Consider the following 19314-nt stretch of genomic DNA (forward strand, 5'->3'; position numbering starts at 1 on the left):
CCCCTTTCTCCCCCCCGACTAGAATAGGAGAGGTCCATGTGGCTCTGCTAGGCCACAAGAGTCAGGGCAGCATCACAGTCAATAAATGGAGGAGCTGCCTCAGCTGACTTCTCTAAACTACATAATCTGTGAACACGAACATGCACGCATAGGGCTATGCATCCACCACACTGGGCAAACTGTCTGCCTTTCCCACCACCACACGCAGGAAGCAGAGCTGAGATAAGATCGCAGGAGTCAGTCCATTCAGACCACTGACTTTACTTAGATTGCAAACTGTGGGCCCCTGGAGGTGCTAACATAACAGCAGTAAATAAGAACAGGCATTATTGACTGTCCTGCTAGGCCCGGATGCCACTATTCATTGGAACATTACTCTTGGCTGAAAGTCTTCAAGATGGAATAGGATCATTAAAATCACAAAGTTGGGAGGGTAGCATCTTTATTAATAGCATAACACAAGCCCCGGAATACTCTCTAATCCTCTGCCACTTCTGTGCTCCTCTGAAAGACAATTTCTGTCTTATCACAAGAGGAACTGGTGACATTAGAAGGAATCCCTAGAAGGAATCGTGCACAATATTAGAACTCAGGCAATCGCCAGACTTCAGATCCAGATATTTTACTAAATATAAATAGTCAAAACAAAACAGAACAGTTTTCCCCGAATGGAATGCAGGAGGAAAGATCGGCTACTTCCTGTGTGCGTGGGGAGTGCTAGAAAGGGAGGGGAAATTCCCAAATCAACTCCTTCTGCAGAGGAAGGAATGATACCTGAGGAGGGTGAAAACTCTCAGCTCTTTGCAGGAGTAGATGTCATTTTCATGGTCTTCTTTAGATGGTGATAATTTGGTAGGATTTTCATCAGGAAATCCAGCTGCAGCGTTTGTGGCTACAAGGAACAACATGTGATTAGCAAAGTGCTGGCAAGGGGTAAGAAACAAAGGCGTGTTAACTCTACAAGTCATTTCAGGGACACAAGTCACCTGACTTAGGCCCCAAGCCTGCCCCATGATCTGTATGGGCAGGCTCCCACCGACGCTGGAGCACTTCACTGGGGTGCTAGAGTCTAACAGTGCACAGCCAACTGGTGCCAGCCGCACAATCTGCATAAAGCCAAGGCGCCTGGACACCAGCATGCTTTAGAGAGGCCCTGGGCCAAAGCCCTTTGTAACCCCAATTAAAAGTGGCTTTCAAATGGCTGGCCTCTGTGCTTTCAAATAGGAACACTGCTAACTGCCTGGAATTAGAGACGGTCAGGAATGTAATCCAACCCCCTGCAAGGGCAGGGGATAGTCCACTTGGAAAAAAGGTGCACATTACGGAGACAGAACGGATGGCTGGTTGAACACAGGCACGCCGAGTGGCCTAACCTGAGTGCACAATGCAGGTGTTTCTGCTGAATTGGGCAACTATGGAGACATGCTGCAGGTATTTCCTAGGTGAAGGGCCCTCAATGTTTGGCCCTGAGAGTTGTGACATATTGCAGACCAACTGTATGGAAGGAATTAAATGAAACCTCCCGGTTGGTTAAAAAGCTCTCAAGACTAAATGTGCTTCCAGATGAGCAAAATGGTGAACCTGAAATGGTGCCCCAGAGGGACTGTGCCAGGTTGTTAAGGAGGGCCAGCCTTTGGAGTGCCAAGGTGCTTTCCAGCTGAAAGAAACCCCTGCACATCTGACTTCGCTTCCCCCTCCTCGATCACACTGAGCTGCTCTCTGTTTGTGTCTGGAGCAGCACACCCGCTTTAGGCAGATGGGAACGATCGGCTGCGGAGCGCGGCAAACGGTTTGCCCTGCCAGGAGGGCACCCCCACCTGTGGCCGTTCGGTCTGCACTCGGCGAAGGCACTTTGCATCGTAGATCACGGTGTTCTCCGGGATCACTTCGTGCGTGCTGATGTTGCAGCAGGCCCCGATGACGCAGCCACTGGTCAGAATCACATTCTTGCCCACGAAGGCTGCAAAAGACGACAAAACCCTTGCTGTGACTGGAAAGGGGAGGCAGAAACAATCAAAGCAACCAGAGCGCTGAGAGTCAGGAAGAGCAATAGTCACATACATTCAAACGGCCATCCTGGTCTCAAACACCCCTTTTGCTTGCCCAGCCCCCTCTACTCTCATTTCTACTGACCTTCCTGCCAGCTGACAGACCTGCCTCCCACCCTGCTCCCTCCTGTAACTGCACAGGGCTCTCACTTCCATGCCTCAGTCTCTCTAGGCAACTCAGCCTTCCCTGCACTCCCACCTGGTCCCAGGTTCCCAATACAACATGCAAATCAAATCTCTCTCACTTCAATCTCACAGGAAGGAAGCTGCATACACAGTTATCGAGTGTGCACGCAGCTGCTCTGGCGCGAGCCAATAATCCTGCGAGGTGCACACAGTGCAGGGCCACAGAGAGGGAGCACCCCACAGCTTGCTCCAAGTGATCTTTGAGCCCTTCCCCAAACCTGGGCACAGCCAGGGTGTGTTCTGGCTCCCAGAACAACTAAGTCTTAATTTCATTCCCAGGTCTTCCTTGGTTACCAATCTGTTTCCTATCCATGTACTTATCAGATGTGCTTGAACAGTTTAGCTTTTATATACTAACATCCAAAAGTTCAAGTCATCAGGAAAGACAACTTGAAACTCTTGATCCCAATTCAGTAGCTCTGGAGCAAGAATGGAATCTACCAACTGCACTCTGTCCCTCTTCACCACAATTAAAAGTGGCTTTCAAGCTGCTGTGCTCTGTGCTTTCAAATGGGAACACTGCTAGCTGCCTGGAACCACAAGAATTAGAGGCGGCCAGTAATATAGTCCAACCGGCTGCCAGGACCGGGGATAGTCCAAAAAAAAAAAAAGTGGAGTGAATGCCAAACTGTTATAATTCTAACGCAGACAAAGGCAGTTGTAGTTTTAACGTGCGCTGCTTAGTCAGATTCCTCACCAAAGTTTATCCTGACCAGCTACCATGTTTAAAACATACCTTTCCCCTTTTCTTTCCTACTGGACATGCAGCCCGAGAGAAGACATAACAAAAGCTGAATCAATGCTGCACTAGATCTTATACCACAGGCAAATATACAGAACACCCTCCCCTCCCCAGCCCTGGCTTTAACAGAACAAAACAATGTAAGCAGCATCAAACCTGCCAAAGACGCATTTGATGATTTCAGCAGGAAGACACAATTAGTATCACTTACCTTTCGATTCAATTACATTGTTATCTCCCATTTTCATCGCTTGTGAACCTACAAGTTACAGCTGTTAAAGGAAATACATAATTCTAAGCCCTTAGGCATTTCCCTTTCCCCAAACTCCCAGCAACAAATATCCCCTCCTTCAAAAACAAATATAAGCCCCTAACCCATGACAGAAGGTGCTCATGGACACAAAGGTATGTGTCCTATACCAATTTTCGTTGCTCAGGCAGTACGCAGAAGCTAATGGCTGTTGTACTCCAAGAAGACACACAGAAAGGCCTACTGTTTGACAACCTAGGAAATTACTACTGCTTAATGGTTCACCTTTTTTTTTTAGTCACATTGAATCCAGAAAGGGATTTCATGCTTCCTGTGTCCTGAAAGCCCTAAAGCGCCATGTTATTTCATATAAAGATGCGTGTTTTCAAACGACTAACTGGAGCTTCAAACTGAAGCGTCAAGAGTCGCCCTCTGCTGACTAAACAAAAATTATCTCCACATTCTTCAACACTGCAAACGAGAGGTTGTGGCTCCCGCACCAGGGATGTTCCATTCAGGTTAATTAACTAATTGAATAGTGGATGGGGTTTCTATCCACTATTCCATTAGTCTATAAGGGTGCCTCTGCCTCTGAACTGTAGCAAGAGTTAGGGTTCAGTTCAAAAAGCGGAAGCCCCACCGGGAGTGCAGAGCTTCCTTTAGAAGCGGAATTGCAAAAGCGGAATTGCAGTGCAGGAGTGGAGACTGCTTCAGTCCCTGCTCGCACTGTTTCCGCTGTGCCTCTGCCTCCCCTACCCCCCACGGAGAGGGTGCTGAGGGGAACCGGCTTTTAAGCTGGCTCCCCCCAGCACCGGTTCCTGCCCCCCGCCTTGCTGCATCTCTCTGATAGAGGCAGCAAGGGTGGGGGAAGCGACTAGTCGCATGACTAGTCGACTAGTGTCTTACATCAAATATACCACGCACATATTTGTTTTCTTTCTGATTCTTCTCTCTAGCGCCCAAGCTGGTGTAAAAAAGCTATGCAAGGACTTACACAGCACATAAATAAAACTCTTGGGTACAAGTCCCAGATAGGCAGATGAGCTAATGGACTTTGAAGCCCCAAATTCTAACTCTTGTTTGCTCAGACTTGTTATGATATCTTGGGCAAGTCACTTGACTCTTCTGTGACTATTTTTCACTTCTGGATGGGTGTATCTAGACTATGGAGTTTTTTCGAAAAAAGTGGCCTTTTTTCGAAAAAACTTCACCCATATCTAGACTGCCGTTGCATTCTTTTGAAATTAAATCGAAAGAATGCGGCGTTTTTTTCGATTTGGTAAGCCTACAACTTATAGGAAGAACGCCTTTTTTCAAAAGAGCTCTTTCGAAAAAAGGCATTCTTGAATGCAAACAGGGCTTTTTCAAAGGAGAGTGCACAGATTGCCTGGGCGCAATCTTTTGAAATAGTGTATTGCTTTTTCGCAAGTCTTGTGGCTGTCTAGATGATCTCTTTCGAAAGAGGCTTTTTCGAAAGACCCCTTTCAAAAAAGCCTCTTTTGAAAGAGGCTTGTAGTCTAGACGCACCCCAAAAGGGAATGAACTTTAGCTACCTCACAGGAATGGTAGTTAACGTTTGTATAATGCTTTGAAAGTACAGAAGCTCAACGTGTTCAAGTGTTATTTACATCACTGCTTAGCAAGGATACAGCAGCCAACTTCAAAAACATTATAGGTGCCAATGATCATTGGTTTTGGTTCCACATCTTCCATGTCTGGGGTAATGTTTTCAGGATATCTGCAAGAGGATTGAAGAATATATTTAGAATCTGATTTCAAAGGGGAGTGTCTCCTTAGAGATCAAGTGAAAGAAAAGAAGCTTCCTTCCCTAAAATTAATACAGCATTTATGATTGTTTAAATGTTTAGGATTTAATAATCTCATTTACTTCTAAACATGATGGTTTGTTTACTTGTGCATTTCTCCCAGCCTTGACAATGAAGAGTGACTAGTCAGCTTAATTTCTAGATTCCCACATAATGCTGCTGCAGTGCTGAAGATGCAGGCAGAACAGAGGAAGGAGTTAGTCTGAAGGAGAGCTGGAAAAACTGGAACTTTTAATAATCATAGAAATATTTCTAATGAGCTTCGAGAGTTTTGTAAAATGTTCTCTTGACCGCACGCCTGCAGCGAGGGTCAAGGTGAACCTCAAATTGAATACAGCAAACAACGTCAGTTTTTGAATCTCAGTAGTGATGAAATACTGAGAATACAGAGAGGGATGAAAAGAGCTGTTTCCTAAGTCCTACCCTCCTTATACTGCTTTTCAGAGAGGCCATTTCAGAGTGAAACAGAAAACAGGCAACGGCAACTTATAGACCCCAGTTTTGCTGTGTGACTGCTGCTCCCCAATACTGCTATGAAGGCAAAAACTGCTCATGCCCAGGCCCTAACTACACGCTAGACAAATCTTAAGGAACATGCTACAACATTGTAAGCCAGCTATTTTTAAAAGGGTGACAGTCTGGTTTTTAGGGCATATCTCCCAATTTTATCATGAAGCTGACAGAAAAATCTGAGACGAATTTTTAGGCAAAGTGACAAATGTATTCTATAAGCACAAATGGAAATAATTCATGTTTCTAACACGGTGATGAAAGTTTCTCTCTCTTTCGGGGGAGGAGGAGGAGCGGGAAGGGTTTAGACCAGCAGCCACACCTTAAATAAACCCAGGCCATGTAAACATGACCTTGTAGTTGAGGAGCTGGATAACAGTACTGGGATGAGAGAGTTGTAGGATCAAATGCTGTATTGAAACCTAGGCCAGCTCTCTCCTGTCCCCAAAGGTTATAATCAGTTCTGACCAGATGGTATGTGCAGCTGTGGGAAGTACCCCCACTTCTGGTAAGCAAATTGCAGTCCTTGTGTGAGATGTCAGTTTGACAGCCCTGGAGGAGCCAGGCCTCTGCTTAGGTCAGAACAGGTACCACACCGGGAGGCAAAGCCGAGGCTTCCCATGCACTGTCCAGTTCTGGACTGACACATTCTAAAAGAAAATCTATCTTCTATGTTCTTTCAGTCCTGAGCCCCCCACTGAGACTACCAGTGATGGCGTTAAGCAGAAATATTAGTGCCTCCAACAGCATTATAAAGATTCTTACTAACCCATTTATGATCAGTGTCTGCTCTTCTATGAGGTTGCCTTCACCAATCACGATTGGTCCTGCTTCTGCAATGATTCGCGCTTTAGGATGAATCACTGTCCTAGGTCCTGTGGAAACAAGATAAGCTCATGACAAGCAGAATCTAAACAACAGATATTACTGAAATCAGAGAGAAGGCCCCAAGTGGGGAAATGGTTTGAGGATGTGTCATGTGTGCCTCACCACCACAAGAATTCCAGAAACAAAGGAGAGGGATATGGAAATGACCACTTGAAACATAGGAAAAATATATTTCAACTCCTCTGAAAGGCAGTATGGGCTTGTGGTTAAGGCACTGGACCTGCCAGCCTTCCGGTGTGTCCTTGGAGAACAAGCATCCCTGTTCAAGAATGTCAGAATTGCAAACAAAATCCAAATGCTATTAAGAGTTCAGGCCGTGCTTCTGAAATAAGAATGCCAGGCAATCTTAACCCTGCCCCAAGAGTTATGATCTGAATAAATACGCTCACCCCACTATCTCCGTCCACAACAGTTTCATTTTATCAGTGACGCTGGGAAAGCTAGACTACTACAATCTGTACTGGGTAGTGGGTGGACTCTGCGGTACTCTTTATGGTCAGACAAATACAGGATTCTTCCCTCTGCCCAAATTTCTGATTGGCAAAAAACATACTGAAGGCAATAACTGCTCACTTTGTATTACAGGCCTAAACCTGCCATGTTTTGTACAAAGAGAACTGAACCCTACAGTTACAATGGCCATTACCCACAGAGATGGCATGTCTCCATACACAGGATTCATGCAGCTCTGGAGAAAAAGCAAAGGCCAGGCCCAGATCCTGCTTGCTGTTCTGCACATTTATGGGAATCTGCCTGCAGAAGAGTTAGGTAGATGGGGGTTTAGGACTAGCGGTGTAGATACCTGAGGCAAACAATAAAAGCAATGTTCTGGGTGCGAATTTGTGATACTCTGCAAGAAGAGATGGTAGGGTGACTCCTTGACAGGGCCAGAGTTCAGGATTCGAGTTCTCGTTTGACAGGGCAACCTTAATTCAGCATTCCTGGGTTTCCACTTTAAAACACAAGAGAATCCAACTAATTCTTGAAGGGCAGATTTCACAGAGGTACGTACATGCATCCTTAACTTCCACTAACCAAGGTTAACTATGCAAACCGTGGTGCCATAATATAAAGAACAAAAAAGAAAGATCCTAGCTCTCACTTCTGCAAATGCTTACATGAGTCACTTCATGCATTTGTATAGTCCCATGAATTTCAATGGGCTTGTGTGTAAATTATGCACGTGTGTATGAAACCATAGCTACTGTTTGAAGCCATAGCTACCACTTTTCTTCTAAATTGTTCTCTAGTCTACACTGATATATATTCATAACTTTGAAAGGTATGAGTAGCTCAGACTGAGGGCACTGCAAGGGGGTGCTGTGTGACAAAATGTGTAATGCTTTTCATGGTGAGCCAGACTACATGTGTCACTGCTGAGGTCTTCACTGCATCAAAGGAAATACCAACAGCACTTACATCAAGACAGAATTTAACATACTAGTTTTCACTTCTGGCTAGATTACCACCACAGAGGCCAAATCCATCAAATTACTTACTGGAGAACATATGGTATTCGGCCTCTAAATCCTTGGTATTCATTCTCTTCCAGAGACCTGGCGCTCCATACGCTACCTTCCCTTTTCAGCAGAACTAATTCAATTCAATAAGGACAGTGCTTCTGGGGAAGAAGATGGCAAAAAAAGAAATGTCGTAGTCTCTCTTACCAATAGTTACATCTCCCTTGATTTCACTTTCCACGCAGACAACAGCTCCAGGAGCAATCTTCACACTGCAACCAAAGATTAACATTAAAAGAAATAACACATACTGCTTTTTAAGGCCAAGACAGAAACTTAATCTGCATGGGTAGATATTTTCTAACAGATCCTACCGTACTTGCACCTATCCCCTCAACATTTTCACTCAGTTCCATAGTTCAGAAGATCTCACACATTCAAAAAGACACTCGAGCACCCCAATTTATAACTGTATAAACCAGTGGGAAAAAATCCCCTGGGCTTTAAATGTGAGTTTTTAAAATCCATCACTCCGCCAAGAAACTGATATTTAAAAATAGCCACTCTTTCTAGATTCATGAACACCTCTGCTTTGTTTTTCCTCCAACCTCTGAGGAGGTTTGTCATGGACAAGAGCTACTCCAGCCCTGCCGGTGCAGCCCCTGCCTGTGGCAGCAGGGAAAGGGGGGCACTCCAGCTCCCCCCACCCAACTTCCCCTTTAAACCATACATTTAACCAGTGAACCAATTACATGGGATTTTACATTCCTAGTTTATAGGGAACATTATAGTCACACATAAAGAAAGGAAGCTTCAGGGGGTAGCCGAATTAGTCTCTACAGGATAAATTAAAAAAAAACAACAAATGGTCTGGTAGCACTTTAAAGACTAACAAAACCTGTAGATGGTATCATGAGCTTTCGTGGGTACAGCCCACTTCTTCAGATGACCGGAGAGTTTAGGATGTGCAGACCCAACTCAAAACTCTGGTCATGTGAAACAGTGGGCTGTGCCCACGAAAGCTCACGATACCATCTACGTCTGAGATCTCCAACCTTTCTAAGCACAAGATCACTTTTTGAATTTAAGTGCAATCCAGGATTTACCTCAAACCCAAATACCCTGGCCCCGCCTCCTTCGTGGAGGGCAGAGGGTTGGGGTGCAGGCTCTGGTCTTGGGCTAAGGGATCTGGAGTGTGAGGGGGCTCTGAGCTGAGCCTGGGGCAGGTAGCTGGTGCAGGAGGGGGTTCAGGGTGCAGGCTCTGTAAGGGAGTTTGGGTTGGGGGGGCTGTGGGCTATGGCAGGGCCTTGGGGTGTAGAGAGGGGTACATGACTGGGGCAGGGGTTTGGAGATGGCTCCAGCTGGACACTATTTACCTCAGGTGGCTCCTGGGTGGTGGTGCAGTGGGGATGAGGCAGGCTCACCCCTGCCCTGGCCCTGCACCACTCCCAAAAGCAGCCAGCAAACTCCCTCCATCCCAGGCCCTGTTGTCCCCTCACCTCATTCTGTGGAGATATACAGGGTGGGAGGGGGGCACCCTGACATCAGCGCCCCTCCTCTCCCTTCCCTGCTCTGTACCGCAAGCAGGAGGCTCCCGGGGGCAGGGGGAAGCTCCCAGGCAAAGGGCAGGAGATGTGCAGCAGTGAGGGGACGAGTAGCTGAAGTGCCGGCACTTGAGAGCCTCTTGGTCAAACCAGTCAGGATCCCCTGCCAGAGGCTGCAAGATCGACTGGGAGATCCTGATCGACTGGTTGGTGACCCCGAGCTACGTGTTTTGTTAGTCCCCTGAGGTGCTGCAGGACCCTTTGTTGGAGACACAGAAGCACCCTGAGAGGGCTGGGGAGTGGCGGCTCCACTGAGCAGGGGGGCAGGTCTGCAGGGGGGGCAGTGCTGGGCCGAGGGTCACAGCTGGCGGGGCCAGGCGGGGGGGGGGGCACTTGCCACCCCTGTGGGGTCCCGACCCATAGGCTGGGACCCTGATCAGACTGTTACCCAGGCAACCCCGCTGGGGGGGCCCCCCCGACTCGCCTCAGGCTGCGCATGCGCCTAGACCGGTTGCGGGGCCCGCGCAGCGCCCCCCCCTCCAGGCCTCGGGGGGTGGAAGGAAGCTCCCCCGCCCCGCCCCGCCCACTAGGCCGCAGCTCCCAGGGGCCCGGCCCCGCCCCCGCGGGGCTGCGCTGGGGGGCGGGGCCCGAGCGCGGCGCCGCGTGTCGCTCCCCCTCCCCCCCCGTCGGGGGCCCCAGGCCGCCCCGCGCCCCCCTCACCTGCTCTGCGCCCGCTCCGCCATCTTCCCCGCTCGGCCGGCGACGCCGCAGCCTGCGCGCTCCCCCGCGGCGGCCGCTCTGCGCTCGATTGGCCGCCCTGGCCGGCAGAGGGGCGGGGCTCGCGGTCGCTCGGCGCGCTCGCCCGGCTGCGGGCGTGGCCCCGCCCCTCCGCGGGACGGGGCATGGGGGGGGCAGCGCGGGCGGGGCGGGCTGTGTGGGCGGGGCATGGGGGGGCGGAGGACAGATTGGTGGCCCCTGGCTGGCAGGAGTGGGGGGGGGGGGCATGGTCCCTCCGTCCTGGTGCAGATGTTTGACATCCACGTGGGGAATAAATTTTGTTGTGTGCACGAGGGCCGGTGTGCACCACCCGCGAAACCTGGCTGCGCCGGCTCTGCTCATCAGGCGGGCCGCATGGGGCTGGCGCCTGAGCCTGCACAAGTCCAGCTGACAGGGAAGGGGGGGGGCAGACTGGGGCTCCAAGCAGGAAGAGGCTGTGCTGGCTGCCTGGGAGGGGTCAGAGGCAGGCTGGAGCCCCCAGCAGGGTGGGGCTATGCATGGTGCCTTGAATGAGGCCATGCAGCCCCCTCTTCCCCATCCCACAGCCCGTGCCTGAAAGTCTCACACCGGTCCCCCAGGAGGGACCAGCCTGCACACTGCACTGAAATCCCAGATAGGAAGCTGCTGCTCCATGGTCTCATTTCTCACTGCCAACAGCTTCCTGCCCTCCTTGTGTAACGTAGAGGCAGACACCACTGACTAGGGAGAGCAAGTCTGCTCTACAGCCCTAGCTGAGGGCCAGTTGCCTTTTCGCTCACCTGGTAGAGGCACATGGCTTTAGCCCCTAAGGTCGTGGGGTCAATCCCTTTGCACAGGGCCCTCAGCTCCTCACCTGCATGCTGTGAATCCTCTTTAGAAATTCTGAAGCAGGACATCCCATACCCTTTTCTGTTCCATGCAGCAACGTCAGCTGACTAAATGCAGGCCAGGACCTCAGACCTTCCCTGGAGTGAGGGACTCTCAGGCCAGTGCCCACGGGGAGCAGCACAGCTACAGAACAGCCCATGGGTGCTGGGTGCTGGATGCTTGGCCCCAGGAGCTCTCTGTTATACCCTCAGGCCCATGTTTTAAACCACGGAGGAGGGCTGGTGAGGCTAGAGTTACACACCTATGTCATACTGAGAGTAAACTGGCCGGGGACACAGCCAAGCTGTGGTGAATAATCCTAATATAAGCAGGGACTGCGTCAATTCTCACCTGACAGTTAGCTGGGACACAAAGAGACTTCAGGAGCAAACTCTGTTTACATGCAGGGCCATCCCTTGCGGAAGCACGGGCCTGAGACTACTCCCCCCATCCCCAGTGTCCCAGGCATGGGGCCCAGGACAAATCCCTCCACCGCAGGCCCCTTCCTGCCCTTCCCCCAACCAACCAGAGCCGGGAGATTACAGGGGCCTGGAATGGGGTGGCAGCAGGAGTCAGCCCCCTCCTCACTGCAGTGGTGGGAGCTAGAGCAGCCCAGCAGCCTACTCCACCCTGCCCCGCTTCTCCATGGTGGTGGGGAGTGGCACATGCTGAGACTGCGGCACTCTGCTTCTCAGTGCCGCAGAGAGGTGGGGCGCAGCGGGCTGGGAGAGAGCAACGGGGCAGGAAGGAACAGAGCAGGCTGCTGGGCTGCTCCGGATCCTGCCACCACAGTGAGTGTGGGGGTAGTGATCCCTGCTGCTGCCCCAGACCGGGTCCCTTCCCTCAAGTAAGCCCCTGGACCACCCTGGGACCCGTCCATAGGATGGTTGAGGTGGCCGCTGCGGGGCCCCCAAAGTGCAGGGCTTGGGGCAGCTGCCCTGAACCATCCTATGGACAGGACAGTTCTGTCGACATGAATAGATTTACTCTGCTTAAATATCCAGCAGACAGAGCAGTGTCGCTCAAAGCAATCCACTGTGGCTGGTGCTGGGTTACAAATCACTCCAGTACTGACTGCAGGGGCAGTGAAATAGTTAGCCATGTTGTCATTGCTGTATGAATAACGGGGAGCCGAACTGTGCTCAACCTATCCCAAACGAGGGGTCCCCCTCAGCTGAAAGGCTCTTGTTAAGCCAGGGCTCAAATACCAGCACACTCTGAAAATCCAGGGTGTCCCAGCTAGGGGACGTGGACTCTCTCTAAAGGTCCCTCTGCTTTAACTCTTCCTCCGGGCTTCATTAAGAGCCTCCTTGTTAAAGTGGAAATCCCCGTGCGGTGGGGCAGTGGTTCTGCCACGCCTGCTAAGAGCTGAAAATCACCTAGACTGACACGCGCAGGTCACAGCAGGAAGGCAGGTGGGAGTAGAAGGTAACAGACAGTTGGCTGGCAAACAAGGGGGTAGTGAGCGGAATGAGCAGCTGGTGAGGCGGCCAGGCTGGTGAGGCGGCCAGGCTGGTGGGGTGAGCGACCAGAACATGCTCTCTGAGGGCAGAGCAAGCAAAGAGCCTTCTTCACTGGGTGGGAGGTGAGCTCACCCAGCTGCACCCCTGAACCCTGGGTTCTCACCGGCCAAGGACAGCCACGGAGAGCGGGGTGTGGGGAGGTAGCAGAGAAGGAAGTTTTGGTTGCAGCACTCGAGAACATGAGGCCGAAGGCCCTGCCCCACGCACTCTGGGGTAGGGCTCCTACTCAGTCTTGATTAGGAAGCCTGCTTGTGGCATGTTCCATAACTGATGGCAGGTGTCATTCAAACTTTCTCTTCTGCACTCTGACTCTGTGCTTGGGAGTGGGGGAGCATTGCCTTCCAGAGGCACCCAGGGGCGTGTGCCCAGGTTACTGGGTGGGGGCTCCAGCCAGCTCTGTGCTGGACTGTTGAAAAGGAAACACACAAATGCTACTGCCCCGCTTCGGAGAATTGCTGACCTCGCTTCGCCCACCGCCAAGAGCTCGGTGCTTAAGCTGCGTGTGGGGAAAGGTGGCTCTCTTATCGCGGCGGGTAACGCTTCCTGTCAGCTAAAAGCAGGGAGGTGGCTCAGGAGCGTAGCAGCCGAAATATGAAGCAACATGTTTTCCAGGTGAACACCGGTCCTGGGGCTTAGGCACTTAGCAGAAAGAACATTTACCAAATCAAAGAGAATGTTTTCCTTTGCCTCGCCTTGTGTGTATCGCAGAGGGCCAGGCCCACGAGTCCCGGTAACCTCGTTTCCTTAGCATGCTGCCTTTGCTCTCTGCCAGACCCATCTGTGCTGCTTATCTGGGGTTCCACTTGAACTCCACCCGCCTGCCCCCTATAAAGAGAAGGGTGAACGATGCGAGTTTCAGTTCTTCAGCGAGGTGCCCTAGGAGCTGACGACCACTGCGGGATTAACACTTGGAAGGCAGGCCCTCTCCATGGACTGGGCAAATCCACTTGCTCTTCACCCTACAGCTTTCTACCAGCTGCTTGCGTTGCCATTTGCCCTTTTGTTTCGCTCTCTCTGCACCTCTGGCTCTCTCTCGCCAAACACCAGGTATGTGTTCACGTTTGCTTTCATTTCATGCTCCTGATCTGTGGGGGTGAATTCTATTCAAAGTGCGGGTTTCACAGGTGAAGCAATTTTGCCCTCCTCTTTCCTAGGGCAGGAGGACAGGTTGCAACAACGGTCTGGGAATGAAAACATTGTATCTCCTCCTGACTGTCACCGATTTACACTGTGACCGTGGGCACATCACAACCTCTCTGTGCCTCGGTTTCACCCTGTGTAATTAATGTTTGTAAAGTGTTTTGAAATCTGTAGATAAAAAGCCCTAGAGAATCACAAAGTATCACTTGCTTAATGTCCTGCGAGCGACAGGAGATCGGGCAGGAAGATGCAGCGATGATATGCACCCAGATCACAGGCTAACTCTCTTTCCAAGGAATCCGTGAAGAACTTATGACCCACAGGTGGGATTTTCAAAGGCCCCCAGGTGACTCAGAAGCACAAGTCTCCCACTTGCAGAGAGACTCATGCTCCTAAATTAATTGAGTTATAAAATCCCACCCCAGCAGTTGGGCATGTAGGTAGCAGGGACAGGTTATCATCTGAGGCAGGAATGGTGAGAGGAGACCAGTGCAAAAGTTCACACAACTCTTCTGGAGTTAACGGGACTTGCGGGTCAGGGAAACGAGATGACGAGCCAGACATAAAGCGACATTTTCAGAGCGGCCAAATGCCCGCTCTCCCAACATGAGCATGAGCAACAGGGCACCAGCACCTTTAGAAATCGAATCAGGTTGGGTTGGGTGCCCCAGTTAGACAGCTTGTCGGCACTGGGGTCGGGGGCAGGGCTGAGGGAGAGAGGACTGCACTGGCGGTCGTCCACAACAGGGAGATGCTTTCCTCAGACACAAAACTCAAATCACAGGACTTCATTGGAGCCCTTCCTGTGTATCCACCATGGACTACTGTCCTCTGGAAAGCAGCCTGGCTGGCCAGCGGGACAAGGTCCCAAGGGGCACCTGTCTCATTGGGAGGCTGTGAGCATTCCCACGGGGCCGACGGGTTAGTTCACGGATACCTGGCCTCTAATGCAGGGGTGGGGAACCTAGGACCTGGGGGCCAGATGCGACCCATGGCTTGCCTGGATCCTGCTCCCAAGGCTCAGCACTACCCCCACATTAGGGAGCCTGCGCTGGCGCTCCAGCTTCTCACGCGTGTGTGGCCCCTGACTGATTTTGCCGTGGGTCAGTGGCCCCCGGCCCAAAAAGGTTCCCTGCCCCGGCTCTACAGGGTGGAGGGACAGGAAGAAATGGGCAGCTAAAGCCAAGACAAGTGTCAGATGAATCAGAGAGCTGGCAATGTTCAGGGTCTTTGTGCTTGTGAAGATCAGCAGCAGGGGGCTCCGTTCGGGTTAGGGGCCAAATCTGGAGCAGGAAATGTACCAAATCCCCGTGCCCCTGCAGGCTTCCGGGGGCCTGATGAGTTCCCTCTGTCGTCCCCTGTGTGAGTGCCAAGCACTGCCGAGAAGAGCTGAGCCCCAGCGTGGGGCTGTTTTGCCGGCTGCCCCGGAGACTGGGGCAGCAGGAGTTCAGAGACAGGCGCGTGGGCAAGAGGGGTAGCGTCAAACCCAGCAGCACGGGTCCCCTAAGGCTCCGTCAGCCTGGGGACCACATGGTGGCGGGGCTGGCCAAAGAACAGGCCTACGCAGATGAGTTCTGAAAGCTTTGGAGACAAGGTGTTTCACCCCGAGACTCACGTGCTAGGCTAGGTACTGGAGTGCCTCCAAGGAGGGAGCCCAGGAGGGACTGGGGTGGAGGGAGAGGAGAAAATGCAGCACTTTGCCAGGCCTGCTTTGGGGCTGACAGGGGAGGGGGGGATGAGTCCAGCAATGAAGCAAGAGGAAGGCGTTACCCTGAGCTGTGTGGCCCTCAGGTGCCTGCGGACACAGCCCTGACTGGGAAGCAAGGAGAGCTGTGGGAGGGGCAGTCTGTACAAGGCTATGTCTACACTACAGAGTTGTTGCAGAAAAACGCCCGTTTTTCCGCAAAAACTCACGGCACGTCCATGCCTCAAGCGCATTTTTGCACAAGAGAATCAAAAGAACAGCGGGGGTTTTGCGCAGTGGGTGTTCCTCTTTCTACAAGGAAGAAGAGCTTTTTGCAGAAGAGTTCTTTCGTAAAACGGCATGTGTGGATGGGGAAGAGGGTTTTTTTACGCAAAAACAGGAAAGAGGAAAAAGCGCAGGTGCCCTGGTGGCTGTTCTGTGCGTACCAATCAGGGCTTACTTTCGAGAGAGCGTCCATGCAGTCTGGATGCTCTCTTGCGCAAAAGCGCATCGCTTTTTCGATGCGCTTCTGCAGTGTGGATGCTTTCTTGTGCAAGAAGCTTTTGCAGAAGATTTCTTCCAACAAAAGCTTCTTGCACAAAAAGCCTGCAGGGTAGACATAGTCCACCGGAGGGCAAAGCCAGCCCAGGAGAGAATCAAGAACCTCACCTCCTCCGTAGGCTATGAGCCTGTAGCGCAGGGGCAACCCCCACCCCACTGAACCACCGTGCCCTCGGAAAGCCTTTGCAAACCTCTCTGCTTTCTTGCAGGTACCTCTTGCTCCTGGCGGGAGGCGGCCTGCTAGCGTGCGCTGCCATGGGACCGTACGCCTTGCTGCTCTTCCTCCCCGCCGTCTGCTCCGTGGTCATTTTCCACTCCGTCAGCCCGCGGCAGGTCCACACCTGCGCCTTCGTGCTGCAGATGTCCTGGCAGACCCTCTGCCACCTGGCCTTGCACTACCGAGAGCATTATCTGCCAGGAGCCTCCTGCCTCAGGTATCAGGCCCCACGGCGCAAGCCCGTGATTCCTTGAATGAAAGGGCCCGGCCCAGCTTTTGCATGAGACTAGTCAGGATGATTGTGGGCTGTGTGGGTGTAACAGAGCAGAATCGGCCTGGGCCTTAGGGGCAGTCGAACTCCCAAATCTGCATCCCTTAGCCCCAGGGCCATGCTGATGGTGTTGGAATCGCTTCTTGTCCATCGGGGTATCAGGCTGCTCCCCTCCTTGTCCTGACTCAGCTGTCCCAGGAGGGCAGCCCAAACTGTGTGTGTGGACTGGGACCGGCTGGCTCCTCCCGGCAAGAGGCAGATGTAGGGATGGTACCAGGCACGTTCAGGGGAGCGTACAGACGCAGAGCAGGCCCACAGCAAATAGCCAGGCGGTGGCTGGGCATGTTTGGGACGAAAGGCCCGGGTGTGGGGAACATGAGTCTGGTGCTGCATGTGGGAGTGCCACGCTGGCTCGCCGCGGCCATAGGTTTCGGCTCTTGTGAGGTTTTTGGACATGCAGCAGGGTGGTACAGCCGCCTCAGGCAAGGAAACAGGAGCAGCAGGCCAGGCAAGTGGTTAGTGGCTGCGTGCCGGGGTGGGGAACCTTTTTTGAGTCGAGGGCCGCACACAAGTAAGAAGGAAAAAAACCCCAAACTCTCACTGACGTGGCCCCGACTGAGGAGAAAGACATTCCCCACATTCCCCTCACACACCAGAGCCTAGGGGGCCTGGAGAGTGGATTTTGTATGCTCCAGCCCCACAAGGGGAGGGCGAGAGGGCTGGAGCACGAGCGTGGGCTTCCCAATGCTGGGCGGGGAGGCCCCGAGACTCAGGGGCCAGATCCAGGCAAGCCGGGGGCCACATCTGGCTCCCGAGCCTTTTATTCCCCACTCCTGAAGTGATTCCCGTTAGCAGCACGGAGAGAGAAGCCAAGGGAGAGCTCTGCCTGCTATGGCCTGACGTTTGTACAGGTAGGGTAGAGCCCCGTGTAGCCAGAATGCTCCTCCATCCAACCCCCCATGGACGGGGGCGGAGCTGGAACAGTGCTCCTGCACTTTCCCGAGGCCGTGCCTCCAAAGGGCACCTGCCGCAGAGCGTGACCCTGTCCACACCCTGGGCACGCGGCTCCATGTCGCTGCAGGCGACCCCCAGCCAGGGCGTACACCACGGGACTCCACTCGCTTCCCGGCCACTTGCTGTCTTGCTCTCCCTCTCGCAGGTTGACAATCGCCCTCTCTTCCCTCATGCTGCAGACCCAGAAGGTCACGTCGCTGGCTCTGGATATCCACGAGGGGAAGGTGACAATTGCCTCTGAGGGCAGGGAAATGCTGCTGCGGGCACTGCCTCTATGCAGCTACCTGCTCTTTTTCCCGGCCCTGCTGGGAGGCCCCCTGTGCTCCTTTAGGAGATTTGAGGCGCAGATCCAGTGCTCAGGTGCTTCCCGCCCCGCGCCCGTGCTGAGAGCTGTGGGCCAGAAAGTCCTTCATGCCCTGGCTCTGCACCTGCTGAGAACGGCCCTGAGGGACAGCGCGGCCCCACTGGCCCGCATGACGGACTGCGCTGGCTTTGGCTGCGTCTACGTCATGTGGCGTTCCGCCCTCCTCTTCAGACTGGCGTATTACTCCCAGTGGGCGCTGGACGAGGCTCTCCTCCACGCAGCCGGCTTTGGGCTGCAGCTTGGCCACCACCCCGGCGGAGGGGTAGACCTCTCCGACGCAGACATCTGGACCTTGGAGACGACCCACCGCGTCGCCCTCTTCACCAGGACCTGGAACAAGAGTACGACCCGGTGGCTGAGGAGACTCATCTTCCAGCGCAGCCCAGCCCACCCCCTGGGGGCCACCTTCGCCTTCTCAGCCTGGTGGCACGGGCTCCGCCCAGGGCAAGTCTTTGGCTTCTTGTGCTGGGCCGCGGTGGTGGAGGCCGATTACCGGATTCACCCTTTCCTCCGCTCCCTCGCAAAGTCCTGGCAGGCCACAGTGCTGTACAAGGCCCTGGCCTGGGTCCAGACGCAGCTGACCATTGCGTACATCACGGCCGCCGTGGAGACGAGGAGCCTCACTGCGCTCTGGCTGCTGGCTGCCTCCTACAACAGCTTCTTCCCTCTGCTGTACGGGGCTTCGCTGCTCTGCCTGCCCGCGAGAGCAAGAGACAAATGAGTCTGACCCACGTTGTTCCCCACAGGCCACTCCCCAGGAGCTGTCGCCATCACACACACAGTGTGGGAGAGAAGGCGATTGCCCCATGGGAGGGAGAGGTTTGCGCTGGGTCTAGGTGTGCCCCATGTCCCCCCTAAACCCACGGTCTCATCACATACAGTAGACTCCCCCATTCTACTGTAGCCAGGCAGGATCACTAGACCATCCGGTCAGAGCTGCTCCATAGCACAGAGCAGGGAACTTTATTCTGTGGTTCCTCTGCATCCAGCAAATAACGCTGAGTTAGCCGGAATGTTTCTTTTAAGAGACTCCCGGCTGGCTTGCACTCCCGGGCGCTGGGGCTCCGCGATCCAGCACCATCCATGGCCCTGCCAGACCACAGATGGTGCGGGATCACAGAACCCCAGCCCAGACAGTCCCGGATTTAGGAGGTTCCGCCTGTACTTTGCATTTCTCTTTCTGGAACTTCATCCTATTCAGCTCAGACCATTTCTCCGGTTTGTTCAGATTATTTTGAACGATGGCCCTGTCCTCCAAAGCCCTTGCAACCTCTCCCAGCTTAGTCTCATCTGCAAACTTGCTGGCTGTGTCTAGACTGGCAAGTTTGATTTTGCGGAAAAACTTGCCAGCTGTCTACACTGGCCGCTTGAATTTCCGGAAAAGCACTGACAATCTCACGTAAAATCATCAGTGCTTTTGCGGAAATACTATGCTGCTCCCGTTCGGGCAAAAGTCTTTTTCC

General features: G+C 52.9%; 2 protein-coding genes across 6 annotated transcripts; one reads left to right on the top strand and one right to left on the bottom strand.

The window, feature by feature from the left end:
• Positions 1-425: 425 nt before the first annotated feature.
• Positions 426-10324, bottom strand: DCTN6 (dynactin subunit 6). 5 transcript variants are annotated; one of them, XM_075929339.1, is made up of 8 exons: positions 10175-10324; positions 8118-8182; positions 6332-6437; positions 4876-4964; positions 3188-3235; positions 1818-1960; positions 775-892; positions 426-560 (listed from the first exon to the last, which is right to left on the bottom strand). In XM_075929339.1, the coding sequence occupies exons 1-7, from the start codon at positions 10195-10197 to the stop codon at positions 794-796; spliced, it is 573 nt and encodes a 190-aa protein (XP_075785454.1). In that variant the 5' UTR covers positions 10198-10324; the 3' UTR covers positions 426-560; positions 775-793. The 5 variants fall into 5 exon arrangements, with proteins under 5 accessions (XP_075785454.1, XP_075785453.1, XP_075785457.1 ...); XM_075929338.1 differs by having other exon boundaries at positions 426-892; XM_075929342.1 differs by lacking the exon at positions 8118-8182 and adding an exon at positions 7950-8071 and having other exon boundaries at positions 426-892; positions 10175-10298.
• A 4232-nt stretch (positions 10325-14556) lies between these two features.
• MBOAT4 (membrane bound ghrelin O-acyltransferase MBOAT4) lies at positions 14557-18599 on the top strand. The gene is made up of 3 exons (XM_075929180.1): positions 14557-14636; positions 16195-16419; positions 17633-18599. Exons 1-3 carry the CDS (start codon positions 14557-14559, stop codon positions 18570-18572), a joined length of 1245 nt encoding a protein of 414 aa, XP_075785295.1. The 3' UTR covers positions 18573-18599.
• Positions 18600-19314: the final 715 nt, after the last annotated feature.

The sequence above is a fragment of the Pelodiscus sinensis genome, chromosome 5 (assembly GCF_049634645.1).
Source record: "Pelodiscus sinensis isolate JC-2024 chromosome 5, ASM4963464v1, whole genome shotgun sequence".
Lineage (NCBI taxonomy): Eukaryota > Metazoa > Chordata > Testudines > Trionychidae > Pelodiscus > Pelodiscus sinensis.